At 52.4% G+C, this 23,238-nt stretch overlaps 1 protein-coding gene across 1 annotated transcript in view; it reads left to right on the top strand.

The window, feature by feature from the left end:
• The first annotated feature begins 19,271 nt into the window (after positions 1-19,271).
• The window catches only part of LTF (lactotransferrin), a 29,824-nt gene continuing 25,857 nt past the window's right edge, over positions 19,272-23,238 (top strand). The window contains exon 1 of the mRNA XM_020916129.2: positions 19,272-19,401. Coding sequence (XP_020771788.2) covers positions 19,359-19,401 — 43 coding nt within the window. The 5' untranslated portion in view covers positions 19,272-19,358. The remainder of the gene's footprint in view (positions 19,402-23,238) is intronic.

Genomic DNA, 23,238 nt, shown 5'->3' with positions numbered 1-23,238 from the left:
CTCAGGGACAAAGGTCAGTTGATTCTGGCTCAGTTTCAAGTACAGGACATGGATCCACGGGGGATTTTAAAAGACGCGGAATGTGTGGCTTCATCCAGCGAAACATTACCAAAGGAATTGCCCTGGACTCCATCCGGAGGGGTGAGGCTCAACCTGACTCTGCTGTTTGCGCACCTTTAAGTGGGAACACACCTTTATATCTCCAAAGCCCTGTTAGTGGTGGAGACAGGCTCAGTTGCCCTTCCTCATTCTAACATTTGAAAGTGCTTATCAACTGGGCTGCTGTCCTCAAACTCCGGGAGGAGAGACACAAAGCAAGACACAGCCATCCAGGGCCCTTGTTCGAATGCCTGTGCCTCTGCATCCTTGCTCTTCTCGTCTACTTCCTTGCTTGTGCCAAGCCTCTGGGGGACAGTGTTTCACAGACACTAAGCGTCCAAGCCTACTCTTCCACCCACTGGAGACAAATGCTCCTGCAGTTCCTGTGCCCTGGAGATGAGGCTACAAGGTCCCCATGTGGGTGGGAGGGCATGGCCACACCCAGAGGTGCTTCATCCCCTACTTCCTTCAGGAGAGGCTTGGGGCCCTCTGAGACCCGAGGTACCAAACTACAGAGCTCCCCACCTGCTCTGGTTTGAATATGGAGACCCTCAAAGTGAGCAAAAATACTGGAGTGGGTTGCCATTCCCTTCTCTAGGGGATCTTCCAACCCAGGGATTGAACCCAGGTCTCCTGCGTTGCAGGCGGATTCCTTACCATCTGAGCCACCAGGGAAGGCCCTTTGTCCTCTCTTGGAGCATCTTTATTTGTGTTTTGAGTTTTATTTTTCCATAATTCTGTTAACGTTGAAAAAAAAAAGTGAAAAAGCAAACAACCATGATTTTTTATTTATTTGGCTACACCAGGTCTTGGGGCACACATAATCTTTTAACTGTGGCATGTGGGATCCAGTTCCCTGACCAGGGATCGAACCCAGGCCCCCTGCATTGGGAGCATAGAGTCTTAGCCACTGGACCACCAGGGAAGTCCCCTATTATATTTTTAATAAATGTTATCATTAAAACGTCTAACACAGCCCTCTGTGTTAGAGAAATTAAACAAGGAGTCCGCCAGGACGAGGTGGTCGTGCATGGTAGCCTTAGAAAGCAAAGTGAAACCTCAGCCAGAAGTAACACGCTGGAATCCGAGAAAATGAAACTGAAGAATGACCAGCCGCAAGCGGCCAAGTAGACTTTGTCATATTATGCCACCGCCCAAGCTATAGCCAATCAGATAATTTCCTTGTTTAGCTTCTGTGTCTTCTCTATAAAAGCCCCCAGCCTCTGTCCGTGGAGCACACCCAGCCAACTTCAGCTTAGAGCTGCCTGATTCCAGCTAATATATGCTCAAAATCTTGAAAATGTTGATGTGCCTCCGTTTATCTTTTAACATGTCTCTTCCCCAGTAGTATGCATGTGAGATTCATCCATGTCGTGCCATGTCGGCATAATTTTTTGATTCTCCATCTTACATATTCCATTGGATGAAAATTGCAGTGTATTTGGCCACACCAATATTTGCTTAATTACAAATAGTGGGAATGTGTGTATTCTTAAGATATGTTTTCTCATGCATTTCTGTTGGTGTATGGTCAGGGTGTTCTCTTGCTCTCTGTACATCTTCTCTCCGACCAGTACCTACTTCACCTGTACCCTGCTTACGTGACTGAACTTCCTGCACTGTTGTCTCCACTCCAACTGCTGATTCTTCTTATCAAAGGGGTGGTGAGGGGTGTGCCTCTCTATTGGTTTTCCTGGTAATTACTGAGCCCACCTGACGATCAATCTTCCTCCTGGGAGCAAAGACTGTCACCACGTTCTGCCCACCTTTCACCACACATGCTGGGGTGTTGCTCCCAGGTCTTGCTTCAGACAGGTAAGCTCCCCCATCCTTTAAACTGCTGGTGTCTCTGTTCCTGACTCCAGGCTTTCTTTGGTATTGAGGGGGGGCAAGCACAGGCCTTGCAGGCCTGTGGGGTGCAGCCCACCAGTTGGGTAGACATACCAGCTTTTTTTTTTTTTTGAAAGTTTGAGTATTTCAATTGCTCTAATCCTCGCCAGCACTTGGATTTGTCCAGCCACCAGCCCAGGGGCACAGCCACCAGCCTGAGCCTGCATTTCTCATCTCACTGGCCTTGGCCCCAAGCGGCCGTGATGGGGCAGCTTTATTAAATCAGGACACGTTTCCCTGGAGCCAAGGCTAACTGTCTCTCCCCTAGGGAGTCCTCCTAGGGTAGCAGAAGAGTTAATAAATAATCAATAATATAAGAGTAACTCTAAGGTATAAGGAAACTACATAGTATTATAGGGCTGAGGGAGAATGCCGAAGAGAGAACAAATTTGCAAGGGGTCTGGGTCTCCCTGGAGAAGGTGTGGTCAGTCCAGGGACAGCAGAGATGGCCACCAGGAGCCACGGGGCCAGGAGGCCTTCTGAGTGCCTGAACCGTGTGGAGCCTTGCCCTGCGGCTGCAGCTCAGTGTGTGACCCTGGGCTTGGAGAGGAAGTCTGGGGGAGTTCAGAGCCGGCCACACAGGTTGCGCGGGACTCCCAGATCTCTGTGGACAGGCCTCTGGAAAAGGCCATCACCAGACCCAGGCTACAAATGGGCAGCCCAGACCGCCTGCGCTCAGGCCCACCCTGCCCTCCCCCCGCCAGCGCTGGAAATGGCAGAATGCCTTTCTCCTGCTGTGTTCTTCCAGCTCCCCCTACTGAGAAAGCTTACCGTCGCGCTCCCTCTAAAGGAGTTCCAGCTCAGAGCACGCGCTGACCGCTGATGGTGCATTCTGAACTGGGAGGCAGTAAGCTGATGACTGACACAACTGTATACAAATGCATGACAGGGCCCCATTGAAGCAGCTGACTGGGAAAGGGGCTGATCTGAATCACTGGAGCAAACAGTGTTTTGCCTGGAAATCACAAGGCTAAAGATGAAAGGAGTTGGAACGAGTGTACTCTAATTGTAACTGGTAAGCATGTTTTCTAGAGGGCTGCAATTCCAAAATTGCCTCACAGGTGTGCTGTGATAGAACAAAGACGTAGATGGATGATAGAAGGTTGTTTGTAACGCAGGAGAGGGAAGTTACACACCAGGAAGGAAGGCTGGAGTGAATCCTGAGGACGGCTTAGATCGTATGCAGCTCAGTACGCACTCAGCCGGGTAGATACAGAAACAATGTGAGTACATCTGTGCACGGGATTTACACCTGTTACCTTTTCCTTTGGTACCTCCCTCTGTTGGGATGGGCCAGCAGCAATAAGAACACCTGGTGTTAAGACTTTGGTTTCTGATTCTCATTGTGCAGTAAAAGGAAGGAAGACTCCTTGGTAAAATAGCTGATTGTAGGCTTCGGGCAGGAAACATACAAGGTCAGCCTGTAGCATCTTGTGGTGCCAGAAAATAAGGAAGTTCTCAAAAAAACAAAAGGATGGGGGCATGCCAAAAGGATGTGGGAACCAACTTGAAACAGATCCCAGCTGGCTAAAGCTGGGGCTAACATTTCTCTAATGGGCCAGACACTGTGCCAAGTTTTTTTTTTTTTTAATTATCGAATCCTCTCTACAGCCTTGGGAGGTTATTTCTCCCATTTTGGAGATGAGAAAACTTGAGGTCCAGAGAGGTGAATTGAAAATGCCTCTCCTGTAGCCCAGGCGTTGAAAGCCGAAGGCTGCCGTTTGTCTTGTGGCTGGTTGGTGTGGCCCCCAGGTGCCAGGTGACTGGCTCCTCTGCGACCCCTTCCTCTGGCTCCCCTTCCCAACCCTGACATCATTTCTCCCTTGGGCTGTCCTCCCCCCAGCCTGAAAAGGCTCTGCTGTGGGTGAGGAAGCAGGAAGCCAGGCTGCTTCCTTGTTCCTGCCTGGCCTGAGGGTGGGGGTGGGGCGTCTGTCTGTGTGGCTTCCAGGGGTGGGCTTTCCCTGCGGAGCGGCTGGCCCCAGGTGGAGGGCAGCTGCTCCCCGAAGCAGCATCCGCTCTTCACATAACCCAGCCATCTGTGCTCCTTCCTCCCCCTCACTTCTAGAGGACAGGCTGGCCTTCTCCCCTTGTCCTTCCTCTTCCCGCTGTGACAAGCCTTAAAGGATTCTGAGGAAGCTTCAGCAGGGCAGTTTCTCTTTTAAGAACTTTATGTGGAGGGCAGCAGCTCTGGTGTGTATCTCATTGACGTCCTCCCAGCTTCAACTCAGTCCACTGCCTCAGCCCCTCACCCCCATCCCCACCTCCCTGGAGCCCAGGATGCCTTGGTTCCCAACTAGCTGATGTTAGCCACAGCTAACCCGCTGCAAGTGGCCAGCATCACAGCAGTGAACCCTGACCCAAAACTTTGAGGAAGACGATGTAGGAAGAACCACTTTACGAGTGTGACTGCCAACATGCGTGGGAGCAAAGGTGCCAGTCAGCATGAGTGGGTCCTGTGAAGAGTCTGGACACAAGGAGGGTGTGGCTTGCTGGCTTCCTAGGGGGCAGGTGCCTCCTGTAGTCCTCTCCTCTGAGGGTGCCCCTCCTCACCTTAGGAGCCCCGCGAGTCCTCAGAGCCGCACCCCACCCCCTCCGGGCTCAGCCCTGACCTCAGCTCCCGTTAGTGACCGACGTTAAGCCCACGGTGGCCCCTCGCTGCCAGCAGCAGGGAGGACAGGAAGGAGCTGTGCGGACATGCTGCGTGGCATGGCTCCCTGCTTCCCACCAGTTCTCCATCTTTGCCCCGCACCCCGTTCCTGCTCACGCCTGCTTGGAGAGCTCTGCTTCCCTCCCCAGTGGACAGTGTCTTGCAGCCCTTGTGGCTGGTCTGGGTGAGCCCAGAGCACGGCCGGAATCCAGGGGAACATCCTGGAGCCCAGCCAGCAAACCTTGTTGTCAGCCTCCAGGCTGCCTGCCTCTGACTCAGCCAGCCTGTACCCCTGAACTCTCTGCTGCCAGCTTCCCGGATCCCTGTTCCAGCTCAGCACAGGACTGAGGTCGGCCCGATCAAGAATTGAACCTACAGAGAGAAAGGAGGAAGGCTGGCTCCCGTGGGGCTGGCAGGGGCTGGGGAGAGCTGGGGTCTGGCCGGGGAGGAAGCGTGGCCTTGGGCCAGGCCCGGGCGTCATGGAGACTCTTTCCAGTTGGGAGCTCTTCAGCAGCCCCCGAGGGTGTGGAACAGTTGGCCTCTCTGCCCCAGGGTGGCAGGTTCTTGCCCCGCTGGACTCTGAGGTGGGCAGGGTGGGGGCGGGAGGTGAGACAGACTGTGAAGCTCGAGGTAGCCGCCCTTGCTGGGAACATTTGGCTCGATGTTTCAGTTGCTTCCTTATTCCTCCTGTGGACCCCTTTGATGTCCCTGCTTCAAATGATGTTCACAGCTCATCGTGATCAACGGCAGTGTGCTGGGGCCTCCAGAGTGGAGGCTCAGTGCCAGCGTGGGAGGAAGGTGGACACTGCCAGGACATTCAGGCCCTTCTTGGCACTGCCTTCCCAGCAGGGACACAGAGTTTCCTAGGGGAGCGGGGGGTGGGGTGGGGTGAGGAGAGCCCACAGCCCCTGGGATCTGAGGCAGCCCAGAGGGGCTTTGGCGTCACCTTGCTGCCAGGCCTCGGTGTCCTCGCCTGTGAGATGGGCAAAATGATGGGGGGGACCCACCTTGCAAGAATGGCTGAGGATCCGAGTTGTGCACACACAGCGTCTGGAACAGCGCCCGGCTCTGCGCTCAGGGATGCTTATTTCTTTTTCTCTCCCTCTCCCGCATCCTCCTCTCCCTTCACTTCTTTCCCAGAACCTGTGCCCAGCTCAATACCATCCCACTGCGACTCGAGTAACTGCAACTTTTGTCCATTTACAAGTATCCTTCCCCCTCCTCTCCCCTGGGCTTTCCTGGTGACTCAGATGGTAAAGAATCTGCCTGCAATACAGAAGACACAGGAGACGTGGGTTTGATCCCTGGGTCGGGAAGATCCCCCGGAGGAGGAAATGACTACCCACTCCAGTATTCCTGCCTGGAGAATCCCACGGACAGAGGAGCCTGGCAGGCTACAGTCCATGGGGTGGCAAAGAGTTGGACACAACTCAAATGACTTAGCATCTCCGCCTTCTCTCTTCAGCCACTGTCAAATGTTGCCACTTGAGAGAGGGAGCTGTTTTTCTTTTTAACCTTTTTATTTTGTCTTGGAGTGTAGCCAATTAATAAACAATGTTGTGATTGTTTCAAATTCAGTGAGGGGCCATCCACATTGACAATGTGAAATCAGTCACCTTGGGAACTGGCAAATGCTACAGATCCGGGCTTAATAGACAATTGTTTTTTAGTGATTGTCTGGAGAAGGAAATGGCAACCCACTCCAGTGTTCTTGCCTGGAGAATCCCAGGAACGGGGAACCTGGTGGGCTGCCGTCTCTGGGGTCGCACAGAGTCAGACACAACAGAAGCGACTTCGCAGCAGCAGCAGCGGAGTTAGACTTAAGAAAGTGGTAGGAAAAAAAAAAAAGAAAGTGGTAGAGAAAAGCTCCATAATGCAGATTAACTAATGCATGTGTCATCTCTATAGTTATAACATTGTAAATAGCACAAAAAATTGAGAAACTATTTTTCCAGCACTGGATAATGCTTATATATCTGATTCAGGAAAGATGCTGCTCACATCATTGACAAATAATTGAAGTTCTGTCATGCATCTAGTTGTTTCTCTTTCATCTTGCTCTTTAACATAAAAGAAATATGAAACAATAGTCATGATGGAACTACGCTCCCAGAGCCAGTTAGTAAGTACTTTGTAGCCCAGCCCTGGTCATGGGGTGGACTGTGCTTCAACTCATACTGCCCACTGGGTCTCCAAGGGGGGGTTGTACCTGTTTTTATGTTCGTTGGTGGGGTTTTAAACAAAATTCATTTGTACTTTGTAGTCATATCTCAGGACCAGCAGTTTCCTAGAAACGAAGTCCATGACTGAGCAGACTAGCTGACCCAGACTGGTTGAGAATTACCCGCAGTAGATTCCGTAAGTAAAGGTACTTCCGTAGGGCCACTTGCTGATGTAGGGTCCGGGAGGGGTGGTGGGCCGCAGGAAGGAAGTGGTGACACAGGTGCAGCTGCTCGGCTTCCTGGAGGGGCTCTGCTCAGCTGGCCCTGAGAGTTTTTAATTAAAAAATTTTTTTTAGTTATAATTCCCCCATTTAATATTTGTTTATTTTTAATTGGAGGATAATGGCTTTACAAGATTGTGTTGGTTTCTGCCATACAGCAACATGAATCAGTCATAGGTGTACATCTCTCTCTTGACCTCCCTCCCACCTCCCACCCCATCCCAGCCCTCTAGGTTGGCCCCAAGAATCTGAGTCGGGAAGGAAGGGCGCAGGCATCAGGGCAGGGGCAGCCCGTGAGCACTGCGGTGCAGAGTCCAGCTGGGGCATCTTCCCACAGACGGTGGCAGAGGGCGCAGGGCGGGGGGCGGCTCCCCTGGCCATGGGGTCCCCACTGTCTGGGGCTCCTGTGTGCATCGGCCGCCCGGCCCACCTGGGAGGCGGCCGCAGCTAGGCTGTCCCGGGGGCAGAAGCCCCGGCTGAGGAAGCCGTGCTCTCCTCCTCAAGGCTTCTTGAGTTTAATTCATTGGTTTAATTCTCACATCTTATGGATCACTGCCCAGATCTGATCTCAATAAATCCTTTAGTGCCCTGAAGTCTGTGGGCAACACAGAGCAGCCTGTAAAATGATGAGTAAACATTGTTCAGAAAGGCACAGAAACCCTTCGGGGGCTTGTGAATGTGCCCATTGTTCTCCCTGCAGCCGGGGTGGACATTTCCTTCTGTCTCGCTCTGGGAGAGGCCGTGATGTGGTCAACAGTCATCACAAAGCAGGGTTAGTCCTGACTCTCCCAGAGGCAGGCTCTGTGCTAGGTGTGGACCATGCGGAGAAACCCTTCAACCCCCCTGAGTCCCTCTGCAAGGAAGGCACCCACATGCATGGAACGGCGCGGATGAGCCAAAGGCTTGAATGGGAGACAGTGTGCACTCCACTGTTGCAGGCAAGGGCAGCACAGTGGCAGAAGCGTCAGGGGAGCTCAAGGGGGCCATTAGGGAAGTTGTCCCAGACTCCCAGCATGTAAGAATGAGCCATCGGCATGATGCAGAGTGTTTCATGAGCCCCTGGAGCTGGACACTGTTTTGGGTAATTAGGCATCAGCATTATCCAGGAGAAAATGAATCCATGGTCCAAAAAATAGTTTTAAATAAAGCTCCAGACCTCTGTGCCTTTGGCCCTTGTAGGATCAGCATACTCTGGGCAGCTGTGAGGGGGCTTCCCCTCTCACAATCCACCTGGAGGTCCAAAGGTCTGTCAATACGATGGTGCCCAGGATGGAACTTCTGGTCCACCTACCCCTAGTCTGTTCCATCCATGGTCTTCCCCATTTCAGTTAATGCAAGTTCATCCTTTAGCTTCTCAGGCCAGGCACCTTGGTGTTGTCGTCTTCCACTCCTGACCTTCACACTCCATATCCCCTGGAGATGTAAGCAAATCCCATCACATCCACCTGTAAATCACGCCTAGAGTTCAACTTGTCTTGCCGCTTCCCTGCTGCTGCACCCCAGATGAAGCTGTCTCATTTCTCTCTCGCTGTTATTGATGGTAACTGTCTGCTCACTTACTTGTCTGTTGTCTTTGGAGGCTGGGATCAGGTCTGGCTGACCCTTGTAACCCCAGCCCTTGACAAGTGCCCGGACCACAGTAAATGCTCCTTCAACTGAAGGAGACTCCTCTCTTCCCTTAGTGCAAGGAGTCAGGAAGCCAGATTCTACCTGGCCCTACCAGGATGGGTCCAGGGCTCTGAGGTTAGAGACCCCATTGGTAAAATAGCATCAAAGGAAACATTCAGCTCTGAGAATGTGATTTTTTTTTTTTTTTTGCGCTGGGGGGGGGGGGGGGTCAGGTTATTTCATAGGAGCAACCTCGAGCCAGAATATTTCCAAATATCCTGGAAATTGCTCACTTCCCTGACTCTTTCTTCCATTTCCAAATAGCCATCAAGTTCTGCTTTGTGTAACAGGTCCCCAGGCTTTGCTACCAGTTCTTCATTCTATGAGTCATCTGCCACCTTTAAGCCCTCATCTTGGCCTCTGGCATCCGTGCGGCATCACGCTGCTGCTTTCTCATCAAGGTGCCCCTTCTCGGATGACCAGGGAAGGACTGAGGTTCAGAGTTAGCTGGCCCTGGACTCACTCTCAGTCCCTGGTATTCTCCACGGTCCCTGCAAAGCACATCACCTGTCCTTAGTCACCAATGTAGTGACCCTCTGCTCCTGGGGAAGTGGCCAAGTGGCCACATGGACTCTGGGAAAGCTTCCCTTGTAGCCCAGAGAACGCTGGAGGCATCAGAGAGAATATGTGGAGCAGAGGTAGGGCCTGAGAGTCAGGAAACAGCTGGCTAGGAGACAGATTAGAAATGCCAAGATGAGCTACAGAAGCTGCTAGGAGGGGCCTGAGAAGTAATAAGTGAATTCAATGAGGTTGCCAGATATAAGGATAATGTTCAAAAATAGATTGTATTTGTAATATTAGCAATAAAAAAGGGATGATCTCGCTAACATAAATGTTGACTGAAAGGAATCAGAAACGAAAGAATACATACTGTATGATTTACATAAAGTTCAAACAGGCAAAAGTAAACTATAGTGTTAAAAATTAGGATAGTAGTTTTAACTCTGGGGATAAGAGAGAGGGTGCTGGTTTGAGTGGGGTATAAGGGGGCTTCTGAATGTTGGCAGTGTTTTCTTTTTAGCCCTGAGTGGTGGTTATATACATGTTCTTTTTGGGATAATTTATTGAGCTCTACATATATGTTTTTACACTTTTCTGTATGAGAGAGATTTTTTTTTTTAAGTTAAAGAAAGACTACTCAGCCAGCTTGAGTAAGTGATCCACAGTTTAAGTCAGTTGACTGTAGCCAGATCAAAAAAGCCATGTGTTTCAAAAGCAGCCCTTTGCAGGACAGTATGAGAGGGGAAGGGAGAGACGTGGGGGAGGCGAGAGCCAGAGAAAGTGACCTCGTTTCATGGGGGGGGGTCCCCAAGGAATAATGGGTTCTCATTCTGTGTGTGTTTCACCCTATATCTGCACATACACACCTGTGTTACTCAAAAACTTGGCTTGGCTGCTTGCTTGAAAACTAATTGGGTTCTTATTCAAAGTGGTGGCTTCATTTTTGTTGTTTGGGAGGAACTCAAGCTCCCCATTTTTGACTCTTTGACCCGTTGATTACTTAGAAGTATGACACTTGGTTTCCAAGTGTTCAAAGGTGTTCCTATCTCTTTGTTCTTGATTTCTAGTGTGATTTAGTTGTGATCAAACACATTTTGTACAGTTTGAATGCTTTTAAATGGGTTGAGGTCTGGTTTGTGTTCCAGGATGTAGTCTGTCTTGGTGAATGCTCTGCGGGTGCTTGAGGAGAATGTGTGTTCTGCTGTTGGGCAGTGTTCCACAAATGTCGATTAGATCTTGGTTGATGGTGCTGTTGGGTTGGTGCTTACACATTGCTGATTTGCTGTCTCCTTGTTCTATCAGTTGTTGAAAGAGGAGTTTGATGCTTCTGACTATAGTTACAAATTTATCTGTTTCTCTTTTCATTTCTTTTTTTAAAAAAATATTTATTTATTTGTCTGTGCCAGGTTTTTGTTGCAACATGCAGGCTCTTTAGTTGAAGCATGTGGGATCTAGTTCCCTGACCAGGGGATCGAACCTGGGCCCCCTGCATTGGGAATGCAGAGTCTTAGCCACTGGACCACCTGGGAAGTCCCTCTCTTTTCATTTCCAGAGCTCTGGTTTTTGGTGCATACACGTTTAGGATTGTTGTGATGTCTTGATGTGTAGACTCATCATTGTATAATATTTCTTGCTGCCTGTAATAATGTTCTTTACTCTGATTTGACCTTATCTGATATTAATATAGCCACACTTTCTTTTTTTTAAATTACTGTTTACATGGCATATATTTTTTTTTTCCATGCTTTTACTTTCAACCTGGCTATGTTGTTATATGGTTTAGTGAGTTTCTTGTAAGCAGTCAGTGCAAGATTATTTGTTCAAAGCACTCCTCCAATCTCAGTCTTTTAACTGGGATGTGTGTGTGTTAGTTGCTCAGTTGTGTCTGACTCTTGCAACCCCGTGGACTGTAGCCCGCCAGGCTCCTCTGTCCATGGGATTTCCCAGGCAAGAATACTGGAGTGGGTTGCCATTTCCTTCTCCAGGGGATCTTCCTGACCCAGGGATGGAACCCTGGTCTCCTGCACTGCAGGCAGATTCTTTGCTTAAGAGGGAAGCCTCTTAAGTGGGATAGTTAAACTATTTATATTTGATGTAATTATTGATATATTAGAGCTAAGCCTGTCATTTTATTTTTGCTTTGTTTGTTTTCCCTTTTTTTTTGACATTTTCACTGTTTTCTTTCACCTAACATCTCATAGGTTGTCTAACATTTTTTAGAATTCCATCCTGATTTATCTGTAGTGTTTTTGAGTGTTTCTCTTTGTATAGCTTACCTAGTGGTTGCTCTAGGTATTATCGCATATACACAGTTTATCATATATACTAGTCTGATAGGTTGAGTATGGACCCCAAAGATGTACACCTCCTAATTCTTGGAACCTATAAATATGTTACCTCATGTGACAAAAGGGACTTTGCAGATATGATTAAATTATAGATCTTGAGATGTTTTTTACCCTAGTGGGCCCAATGTCATTACAAGGGTTTTTATAAGACAGAGGCAGGAGAGTCAGAGTGAGAGACTGGGCTATGATGATGGAAACAGAAGGGGGAGTGAGGTGGGGCCAAGGCGTAGAGTGCGGTCAGCCTCTGGAAGCTGGGAAAAGCCAGGAATCGGGCTCCCTGGGGCCTCCAGGAGGAGCACAGCCAGGCGTTCTGTAGCCTCTGAGTCTGACTTCAGCCTCTGCTGTTAGAGCTATGAGATGATTCATTTGTGCTGTGTAAGCCACCGTTTCTATCACCTCCAGGGTTTAAGCTGTATTAGTGGGGGTTGGGGGAGGGATTAGGGAGAGATGTGTCTACTCCATCATGGTCCAGCACTGGAAGCTGAGTATGCTGCTTTGGGGTTCTGGTGGGACTTCAGGCAGAGTTGTCTGGGTCACGGCTGAGATAAGACCTCAGCCGTGGGTGGGTAGGCAGTACGGTTCTGGGAGGTTTCAGCACATCCCAAAGGGGAAGAAGGATGAGATTCTTCAGGGACAGAGTGCAGGGACCGGAAACGGGGTCAAGTGGAGATGCCTTGGCACCGCTATCAGCTCTGTGCTTCTGAAAGAGTGATTCCTTCCGGGACAGACTGCAGCGGGGAGTTGAGAGGCAGGGGAGAGGTCAGGAGCCCAGGACCATCTTGTGACCATGGGATAGAAAGGAATGTGTGGGCACAAGGGCAGAATGAAGAAAGCCTGGGTGCAGTTAAGCCCTAGATAGCACATTATGGGTGAAAGAGAAGGGGAAATCAAAAGACACACAAGTATTTTAACCCCGTGAGACTGAGAACTTGAGCCCAGCCCTGCCAGACTGGAGTGAAGAGAAGACCATGGGGAAGGGAAGTGTATAGAGAAGGGGCAGGAAAGACAAGCAGAGAAGCCCTTTGATCGTTGAGTGTCCTTTACAAATGGGGCCACCATGGGCAACACCGCTATTGGTTCAGAGCCCTTGCTCTCCTGGTCCCCAGTCCCCTCCCCTCAGATTCCTCCAAATCCCCCACAAACAACATAGCTCCAGGGGACCAGCTCTCTTTTCCAGAGAGCTAACCAGGTGGCTGAACTTTAAGAGTCTTTCCTCAAATGCATTTTTTTGGAAATTAATTCTCACCGAATGAAGATTGTGCTCAGAGTCAAGATCACCTTGGTGGGTGACAAAGAGGAGGAGGCATCTTAATACCCACCCACCCCCCGCCCCGCCCATCGGCTCATGCTGAGTGTGAACTCACAGGAGGTTAAGGATGAGTGACAGGATGCCCAGAGGGAACCCTGGGCTGGTGCCTGCGGAGCCACCTTGGGAGAATGTCATTTCCAGAGTAAGACAGCTTGTAGGATAAAGGCCACAGCTCCCCGGCAAGCAGCTCCTGAAGGGCCCTGGGTTTGTGCTAGTTCCACTTCTAGTTGTGGCCACAGACCCTTTCCCCCAGCGCTCAGCATCAGGGAGGTGGGGTGGGGGTGCCAGAGAGGAGTTAGTAATTGCGATGACTGGGGTAGAAGGAAGCTCAGCCAGGGTCGCAGCAGGATCCAGGCAGTAGGGCATCCAGGACAAATGCAGACGCATGTTTCAGGAGGGAAGGAGCGAGAGACAGAGCTAGACACAGAGAAAGAAGCCAAGGAGAGAGAGACAAAGTGAGAGGGGGAGGAGAGGAGGCAGGGGTCATAGACAGAGACCCAGAGAAGGTGCCAGAGAGCAGGGCAGGGTAGGACTGAATGCTCCAGAAAATGGGGCACCTGGGGGCACCCTAGGTGGGCTGTTCCTGTGTCTGTCAAGGCTTCCTGTGACACCGCGTGAGCACCTCTCAGCACACACAGCCCTCCTGGGCCCTGTGCCCCCAGAGGCCATTTCTGCTTCCCTTGTTACCCTCTGCTTAGCCAAGCCCCACGCGGCCAGGGCTCCTGAGTACCTGTAAATATGGACAATAGCTCGCCTGTGCTGAGCCTTTGTCAACATCTCAAACACCAGGTCTGAACTCTGCCTACTTCAGGAGCTGATATTATCTGTGTCCCTTTTTTTTTAACACCTGGGGAAACTGAGGCTTAGGCAGGTTGAGAGATGGCCAGGTCCAGGTGGCAGTTTAGGCTGGAGAGGTGGGAACCCCATGTCCAAGCCCACCTCTTGAGTTTCTAACCTTATCTCCCCCGTGCCCTCCCGCATGCCAGGCTGTCCAGGGAAGACATGGATGGAGGGGTGAGGAAGGGAAGCCTGCGTGGAGCAGTGGTCTGGGCGCTGGGCACTCGCAGCCTGGAGGAGCTGGGGCTGGAGGACCACAGTGGTTCCTCGCTCCTCTGAGTGTGCGTCTCCAACTCCTTCTCAGTGAAGGTCATCCTAACCTCTCTCCGGGGGTGCAGGCAGCAGACACGGATGCCTCCAGCCAGCTGAGCCGAGATGCTCAAGGCCAGAGAGCAGGCCCCCTCCCTGCCCAAATGTGACCCTGGCGAGGAGCAGCAGAAGGGTCCCAAGGGCTCAGGTGCTTCCTGCTTGTGGGTTTCCCTGGGCAAGGGGCTCATTCCTTCTGGGAAGAACTTTGCATGGCTGGGCTGGGGCCCGCCCCCACCGTCCTCCAGGCTGCCCTTGATTGGCACCTTCCTGGAAGACTCTCCCAGGGCCTGGCATGCTGCACACTCTCACCTCAGTGGATGCCACAATCAGGTGCTCATGGAATCCGATTGCTGCCAGGGATGTGGGGTGCCAAAATTGAAACCTTGCAGCTGGGTAAACCTGGGGTGTTTCCACTGCCCCTTTGCTGGGGAGACTGTAGTTCGGCAGGTCTGCAGGGTGCCCGCCGCAGGAGGGCTTGGCCCTGAGAGGAGAGGATCCACGCAGCTGAGGGTCCTGATTATGAGGAGGGGCAGGGAGGAGGAGGAAGAGGTCGATGCACGGAAATAGAAACTCTTTGTCTCTGTGGGTTCTTTGAAAATTGGGCAACAATTGGCAACACGACCTATTAGTTAACAGAGGCCAGGTTTTCCTGCCCACTGCCTTCCTGAGCTCCCTCTCCCTCCTGATGACCTCCCAGCCCCCACAGGCACGTCTGAAGGCTCCCAGGGACCTTGGGCTCTGTACAAGGGCCCAGCCCGAAGGCATTGATCTGAAATCTCAGTCCTCGCACTGGCTGGAAAGCAGGGAGCTTTCCATCCATCTCTTGCTCATTCTTGCTTACTTTCTGCTCTCTCTTCAAGGTGGTCAGCACAGGAACGATCAAACCATCAAGAAGTCATAGGGCAGGGGGCAGGGATCAGTGACAGATTTCTAGCTGGATGGTGGACGAGCTAGCTGCTTTGCTCGAGTCCCTACATCTGGAAGGAAACCAATGAAGCAATCACGGTGCTTCCGTGAAGCTCAGCTGACGTGTGAAGGGACTGACAGTGACTGGTCCACAGTTCAGTTCAGTCACTCAGTCATGTCCAACTCTTTGCGACCCCATGGACTGCAGCACGCCAGGCTTCCCTGTCCATCACCAACTCCTGGAGCTTACTCAAACTCATGTCCATAAGAGGGTCCAATACCCCCACTGAGATTGAAGGCAGAGGCCATCACTGGGCCCCAGTCTCGCATCCAGAGCTCTCAGAAAGATCTGGCTGGGTGGTAGATACAGCCTGTGCCTAGCTGAGGGCCTAATGGGCAACTCGGGGTTAGGAATTTGGTCTCCATCTTTTACTTACTGCGTGACCACAGGTGACCCTCAGTTTCCCTCCTTTTAGAGCAGGAACAGAGACTTTCTTAACTCAGAGAGTTTCTGTTAAGAGTCACAGGAGACAAGGTGACTGACTGCACTGTTTGGAGGAGGAAGTACCATCTAACTGCTAAGGACTATTACCTTCTCCCTGCTAGGATGACACCCCCCCCCCCCCCCCCCCGACACACACACACCCTTTACAACCATGGGCCCTGCGTTCCTCCAAATAATGACAAGCACAGGCAGAGGTGTGCTGTCAACTGGCTCTCTTGGAGGGAAAAATGACCTGACATCTAGAATTTGCATATTTCCACAGTATAAATATTCCTACCTTGACTGATTCCAAGCTACCAGTGGTTTGGAACCTGCCACGACAGTCCTCCATATTTAACAAGTGGCTCTGTACCAAGCCAGTGACCTCACTAGCAGGGGCAGGAAGCAAGGCCTGGGTCTCCTGTCAGTCAGGCTGGAGCCCCCATTGAGTGGATGTATTGGGAATTCCTGTTTTCCCATATCCCCTGTGAAGCGGTTCTGCCCAGATCCCTCAATTCTTTCTAGCACTCCTCTTGGGGGTTGAAGCTGCAGGACTCTGGAGAGGGCAGGGCATGGGGTTTACTGCCAATCTGTGGGGAGGGCTTAGCTTGGACCGCAGAGGGTCGCTGTGTGAATTTCAGGGGTGGAGAGGGGGTGGAGAGAGTGTGGATCCTGGGGGAAGAGCTTCCCTCACACGCCACGTCTCTTGTGTCTTCTGCATTGACAGGTGGATTCTATACTTCTCGCACCCCCTGGAAAGCCCTGTTAAACACCAGCTCCTGCCGTCACACAGAGGTTTGTACCACAGTCACCTTTTTTATATTCCTTATATTCATGCTGTGCCCCTGTCTCAGCATCTGGAAACCTGCATCCTACTTCCCTGCAAACTCTTTGAGATCTGGCCCAGCTCCTGGCACGTCAGAGATGCCCCATAGATGGATGTTGAATTAATGGGTAAATTGATGACTCCGGGCACAAGGGCTCTGGGGTGACTGCCATAGCCAGCCCTGGCCCTCATTGTCTTTCACATTTGACCCATTACAAGCAGGCTCTTTTGCCACCCTCCTGTTCCTCCTCCTCACTCATTCACTTATCCATTCAACCAATGTTAATCATGAAGTGCCTGGCACACACATAGGGCTTGTTTGCCGGAGGATTTGAGGATGACTCCAAGACTCTTCATTTGGAGGGATGTGGTAGGAGGTATGAGAGGAAATGTGGGGCTTGAGGGAGCAGAGGAGATCTATTTTTGATGCACTGACTGTAGTGCCTGTAGGACATGCAACAAAGGACAGATAGACACCTGATGTGGAGCTCAGGTTGGAGGACATGACTTTGGAGGACAGATAGACACCTGATGTGGAGCTCAGGTTGGAGGACATGACTTTGTGAATCCTTCTTCAATAAGTGTTCCAGGTCAGAAAGCCTAGGGCAACTTTTGGTTGTCCCTTGAGGTCACTGAATCCATGTTCTCAAGCCTTTCCCTGGCTATTTCTTCTACCTGAAATTCTCTTTGTGGATAGGTACCCTTTCCTTCAGGTAACTAGGTCAAATGCTCTTCTTCAAAGCTTTATGGGCCCCCTGATGATGTAAACGGGTCAACTGGCTCTCCTTCGGCTCCCTCGCTCACTCTATTTATGCTGCTTGCCTCTTCCCAGGGGCCTGTGCCCACCCCACCCCCCAATGTGCCACGAGCTCCTGAGGGCCAGGACAGGACCCCCTCTTGGCACCCCTCGTGTCCCTCTTGGCACCCACCAGTTCTGGCTTGGATGAGTGAGTGAATGAATGTTGATAACAGATCAGTGGAACATGGTCTTCTGGGCAGACCCACCCCCTTTGTCAGCTTCCGCTGCAGATGGCCTTGGAAGCTGTTCTATTGGCCTAAGGCTGGGCCATCCCTTGAAGACACAGCATGAAAACAGTCTGCTTACCCCCATCCTGCCTCCAGGGCAGTCCCTCAACTCAGCCTCTCAGTTGTGGCCCTAGGTTCTCTGTGTTCCTGCCAACGCTATAACAGACATGAGAGAATCTGCAGGCGTCTGACCTCCCAACCCATCCTTTTTCTAATTTGCATTTGGAGATATAGACCTGGATTGTGATATGTCTTAATTCTTTTATAATCATCAAATGGCAAAGCCAAGTTGCTAATTTAGGTACAAAGATGCTTCAGCATTCCTGAGAATTAGTCAATTTTGTGTTACTTCATTATTTTTGTAATGGCTTATTGCAGTTATTGGTGAAAGCAACTTTTAATGCTGCAACACTATGTTTCCAAACCATGATAGACCCTGGATCTGTCACCCCAAAACCCAACTGGTGATTCTTCCATTGAACCTTGGATCCCACTCCTGTGCCCAGCAAGCAGGATCCCTAGTCAGACCCCACTCATGTGCCTTGGCAGGATCCACGCCCAGGATAGAGGGGCCCCACAGCCTCCTTGAGGGTCTCCGAGACTTGGGCTGGCTCTGCTTCGCCTTGGCTGAGTGCCGCCCGCTGCATACCCACCCCCAACAGGGCCGCCTCCCGAGGTATTGCCCCTCTGCTCCAGGAAATCCTTTTTGTACTCAGTAGGCTAAGAAAAGAATCAAGATCAGCTTTTCAGGACAGAGAGGTTTCAGAATAACATACTGTCCAGACTAACCCACAGAGCGAACTTCTCTCACTGTTAGTACCTGACTTCTTCACGTAGTATCTCCTGGAGCTAAGTGCTCATCAGTATTTGCATGGGGGCCCTTTCTCTCTGGGCCCCCAGTGTGTTCCAGAGCATCATGTTTTATGTGATCCCCCTGCTTTCTTTCTTTCTTTTTTTTTTTTTTAACTTTTTGGCCACACCTCACAGCATACGGGATCTTAGTTCCCCCCAGTGGGTTTGAACCTGCACATGCTGCACTGGGAGCACCAGGGAAGTCCTGCCCCCACTCCGTGAGGGACATTTAGTTTGCTTGTAATCAGTGAGTGATAAGCTGGGCTGTGCTGGAGACCCCTGCGTGGGAGCCGTTGTGCTTCAAGGGAGTGTATTTCAAGGATGCAGAGCATCCTTCTAGCAGATGCAGAGCAGAATTCTAGCTTTAGAATTGAAAACCAGCTTCCTGAAACAGGGCCAACCTGTGTACTGAGGACAAAATAGGACATTTATCAAAATGAGGTTCCTATCTCCCACCTCATATTGCCACAAAACAAAACAAGTGGTAGGATATCCTTTTCATTGGCAAATGAGGGGACTGGGAGACAGCCTTTGGGCACTGAGGCCTCTGGTTCTGTTTTCTGGGAGCTGTATTGCAGTCTCAGGAGGACCCCAACGGCAGCCTGGGTCAGACTCTGGGCAGCATATTGCCTCTGCCAGCTGGACCAGGCTGCCGCAGACCCCGGGCCAGGCAGTGGACCCTCTTTCAAAACTCCAGGCTGGCTGCTGCGTGCAGATGCAAGGGTCTCCGTCTGCCTTAACTGGTTCCCAAGCATTTTAGATACCATCTGGACAGGCAAGATGACCCACAAAGATTCACCTTAGGACCCCAGCTCTGGGTCCCACTCTCTAGGAGGCACTGCGACCCTCTCTAGGAGTGGGGACAGAACTCAGGGACTGCCACTCCCGAGGGGCTGCGGGCAAGTGGGCAAGAAAGGGCAGCCCCCAACTAGGCAGCACTGGGGGACTTGAGAGGTGGGTGTGGGTTGGGAATCGTCTCCCGTGTGCCCAAGCCCCGCCCGGGCACCCTTCCCGCTCCCTCGGTCCCCGCCCCCCCCGTTCTTCCCCTCTAGGAGCTAGCAGACCTCACGAGCTGGGAGGAGGGAGGCCTGGGGCGCTTACAGGACCACAGGGCGGGGCAAACCTCCTGAGGTCACCGAGCGCTGTATAAAGGGACGCAGAGCGAGCGCAGGTGGCAGAGCCTTCGTTCCGGAGCCGCCCCAGGACCCCAGACATGAAGCTCTTCGTCCCCGCCCTGCTGGCCCTTGGAGCCCTTGGTGAGTGCAGGTATCCGAGGGGCGGCGGGCATGTCCCTCCAGATAGATGTCCCGGCCCGCACGCACCGCTGTGGGAGCATCCCAGTCCCCTCGCCCCTCAGTGTGGGCGTCTGGGTCCCCGCTCTGCGCCGTGTGGGCGTCCTTGCCCCCCAGAGCGGGCAGGTTGGCACGGGCACCTGCCGCAGGGGAGGCGCCCGGGAGCGGAGCGGATCCCGCCCACTCGCCGGGGAGGAGCCCGGAGCTGGGCTCCGAGAAGCCAGCGGGGTCGGTGCCCAGAGCTGCCTAAGGGTCTTTCCCGGTTCCTGTCCCTTCTGTCCTACCCGTAGCACTGTGGCAGGGGTATGCAGAGGGAGGCGGGGATGGTAATGAGATTCGGAGAGGGCGAGTGACTTGCCCAAGACACGCAGGAGGCTGCAGATGGGGTCCCAGCTCCTGCAAGAACTGTGTAACTTGGACAAGAGACAGTCTTTCGGAACCTCAGCTTCGCTGAAAAAAGGCTCAACCCTTTCCCCACAGGGCTCTGAGGAGGGCGCAGGGCCGCCTGCTCTGGTAGAGAGAGGCACACACAAGCCCTCCCACTGCAAAGGGGCAGGGGTGGGGGGCAGAGACCCTGCTGTTGGCACCCTTCTGTCAGAGGGTGAGAGAAGTGACTGGTGCCTGGTTTTTAATGTGCCTGGACTGGAAGGGGACTAAGCAGAAGGGACTAAACCACTGTTCCTTCTGACCCCGCCCCCCAGCCCCCAAGTATCTGAAATGATTCCTGGATTGCTGGAGAACACTCACCGGTGCAGGACGTTAGTGATGTAAATGTGAGGGCCAGGCTTCCTGCAGTGGAGGGGGAGGGTCCAGGGCGGTGGCCTTGAGGGCTGGAGAGTGGCCACGGTGAGGGGGTGAGGGGTGGGGTGCAGGACTCCAGTGAAAGTCCAGGTGTCACCCCCTGCAGCCTCCTCTGTCCTAGGGCATCTACTCTGGGCTGGGAGCTTCCTGGATGAAAAGAGGTGTTTGGAGGATAACCGTGAGCTTTTGCTCTCTAACCTGTCCCTGCCTTTTCTGGTCCTCTTCTCGTTTCCTTCCCATGTTGTTCAGTCAGTCATGTCTGATTCTCTTCAACCCCATGGAGTGCAGCACGCCAGGCTTCCCTGTCCTTCGGTATCTCCCAGAGCTGGCCCAAACTCATGTCCATTGAGTCGGTGATGCCATCCAACCATCTCGTCCTCCCCAGGGGTGTGGGTTATTTCTCTCTTCTCTAAGGCAGGATTGGACCTGGCCAGGACCACCAGCTCACGTCTACCCTTCCTTCTGCTCCATGACCGGTGGCCTGCTGGGCCCATAGCACAGGGTCGAGGCCACCTGGGAGTGCGCCGGAGGGGCAGGAAGCCTTGCTTTCCTAGAAGTGGTCATGGGCTGTGGTCTGGGATCTGGCTCAGAGTTGCATCACTGGGTTCCATTTTCGCTTGAATCTTTGGTTGTCTTGGCCCCCACTGAGGTCTGCAGTTTAAATCCTATTGTCCCTGGGATGGTGGCCAACGTCCCAAAGTATCACTGAATGCCTTGTCCTACCCAGCGGAAGTAGCGGCCACTGGCCTAGGGGGTTTCTGCCCTTTTCCCCACTGGGTGTCGTGGCAGGAAGAGGCTGGGTGGGGTGAGAAGAATAACGCCACCCCAGCCTCTGCCTCTGAGAGTGGGGCACTGTGTGTCCGCACAGAAGGAATCTGAGGACGTGTCCTTTCAGGAGGGTGCCATCCAGGCTCAAGTGGGCAGCATGTGAGTGACTGAGACAGATCAGGGGCGGGGCTGGGAATACAGGAAGGGCCAAACCTGGATCTGCCTCGGGGATCGGTGAGAGAGACACAGCTTCAGAGCTGGCTGCTGGGAGCTGTGGAGGGGAGGAACAGAGCTCTGCGTTCTGCACCCAGCGCTGGTGTATGGGGGCTTGGGGGCTGTGGGTCTCAGAAAACCTTTCGGTGGTGCTTTAGTTTCCTGGTTCACCCCTCCCAAGGGAGCAAACAAACTTGTCCCCTGGTTCCCTATTCCTGCCCCTCTCATGCCTTCCCTCCAGCTTGACACATGGTCTTCGTTTTGCTCTCTCCCTTCACCCCCAGCTTCCATCTTGTGACCACCCCACCCCCCTCCTGATTTCTGTCGTGTTCTCCATTCTTGCTACTTTTCTGCCTGGTTTTCAGGTTTCAGCCCACTTGTCCCTGCCCTCCTGTGAGTCGCCACTCCACGACTTCTGAACAAGACCTTCTAGGACCAGCACTGGAGGCTTTCCATGACCTGCCCCCACACCCTTTACCATCTCCATGGCAACCCATCTCTAACCAGTCAGTCTACATAGGCAGCGGGCTTGGTGGCTGACTGCCTAGGTTCAAATCCTGGATCCAGACTTACTAGTTGTGAAATCTTCGGCAAGCCATAAGTTAAAGCCACAATTTTCTCACCTAGGAAACGTGGATATCAGCAAAGCTCTCAATAAGAAGGGATTGGGTGAATCGAGGGGGAACAGAACACATGGAGGGCTGAGTAAAGGCCTGACATAGACTGGCCTGCAACAGTCTATGCACATGGCCCATTGTTTCCGCTTCTTGGATTGCCTCCCTGCCCCAATTATTGACTGAGGTCATGGGGACATCGCACCTGGCTTGGCACGTGTTCTCTTCTAGAGCATTCATCATACTTGGTTGCATCTTTGGGGGCTTTTTGCCTCTCCCGATGAGATGGCTGCTGCCATCTGCTTGCACGTTCCTCTGCATGCCACCCAGTGCCATGTATACAGAGGGCATCCAGGAACCCCTGCTGGGTCCCAGTGGCTAAATCGTATAGTGCTGATTCTCACTTCAGGACAGATCCAGGAAGGCTTCCCAGGGTAGATTACACCCCTAGAAATTTCCCTGGAACGGTGGCTGGCCGGGGGTGGGGGTGGGGGTGGGGGGGGTGGGGGGGTGGGGAAGGGTGTGGCAGCCACACCCTTGCCAGCTATCTCCATACCCCTGAGGGTCTGAGTGTGCAGGGGGTGCTCATGAATAGGAGGTGGCAGAGAGCTGAATGTAGCCCCCTCCCCACCAAATCATGTCCAAAAGGGGAGTGGCTTTTGTAACCAAGAGGCTTTCTCTTTTTTTGTAGCAGTTTTACTGATGTATATTTTACATATCATGAAATTCACTGAACCAAAGTATACAATTCAGCAATTTTTAGTAACTTTACCAAGTGGTACAACCATTGCGGTAAACAGTAAATAAATTTTAGAACACTTCCATCCCTCCTTGAGAGTCCTCTTTTCGGTGCCGTGGTGAATGGTGTAATGCAGGCCCACTGACCTATTTGGTGCTTCTGACAAGGGGTGGGGTGTATTTTCCTTCATTCCCTTGGCATCCTCTGGGGAGATGTCTGAGGCTTCAACACCCTAGAGGGACCCGGATTCCAAGCTGGACATCGCCACTGCTGAGCTGACTGTCACTCAGCCATCCTCGAGAGTCAGCTTCTGCACCACAGAGACAGACCCCGTACTTCCTCCCCTGCCTGCCTCCTAGGTTCCAGGGGAACAAAGCAGGTGGAAGAACTCTCTAAGCTGATGGAAGGGAGCATTGCTGGTTTTTTGTCAGGGGCAGGAAGTATGTCCGTCAGAGGAGGGAAACGATTCCAGAGGCTCTGGTCATCTCCTCAAATTTGTTGAGGGTCACAGCCCTCTGGCCAGCAGGGAGTGGTCATCAGGCTAGCGGAACACCCCCATCGGAGGGGAGTGGCCTGACTTAGCCACATAATGGAGAGGGGAGGGGAGGGCCACTGCTGAAGAGGGCAAGGCCGTCCCTTCCACGGACAGTGACAGAGCCCTCGCTC

Source organism: Odocoileus virginianus, unplaced genomic scaffold (genome assembly GCF_023699985.2).
Source record: "Odocoileus virginianus isolate 20LAN1187 ecotype Illinois unplaced genomic scaffold, Ovbor_1.2 Unplaced_Contig_2, whole genome shotgun sequence".
NCBI lineage: Eukaryota > Metazoa > Chordata > Mammalia > Artiodactyla > Cervidae > Odocoileus > Odocoileus virginianus.
The sequence above is the reverse complement of the archived record's forward strand: the minus strand, read 5'-3'. Positions and strand labels throughout refer to the sequence as shown.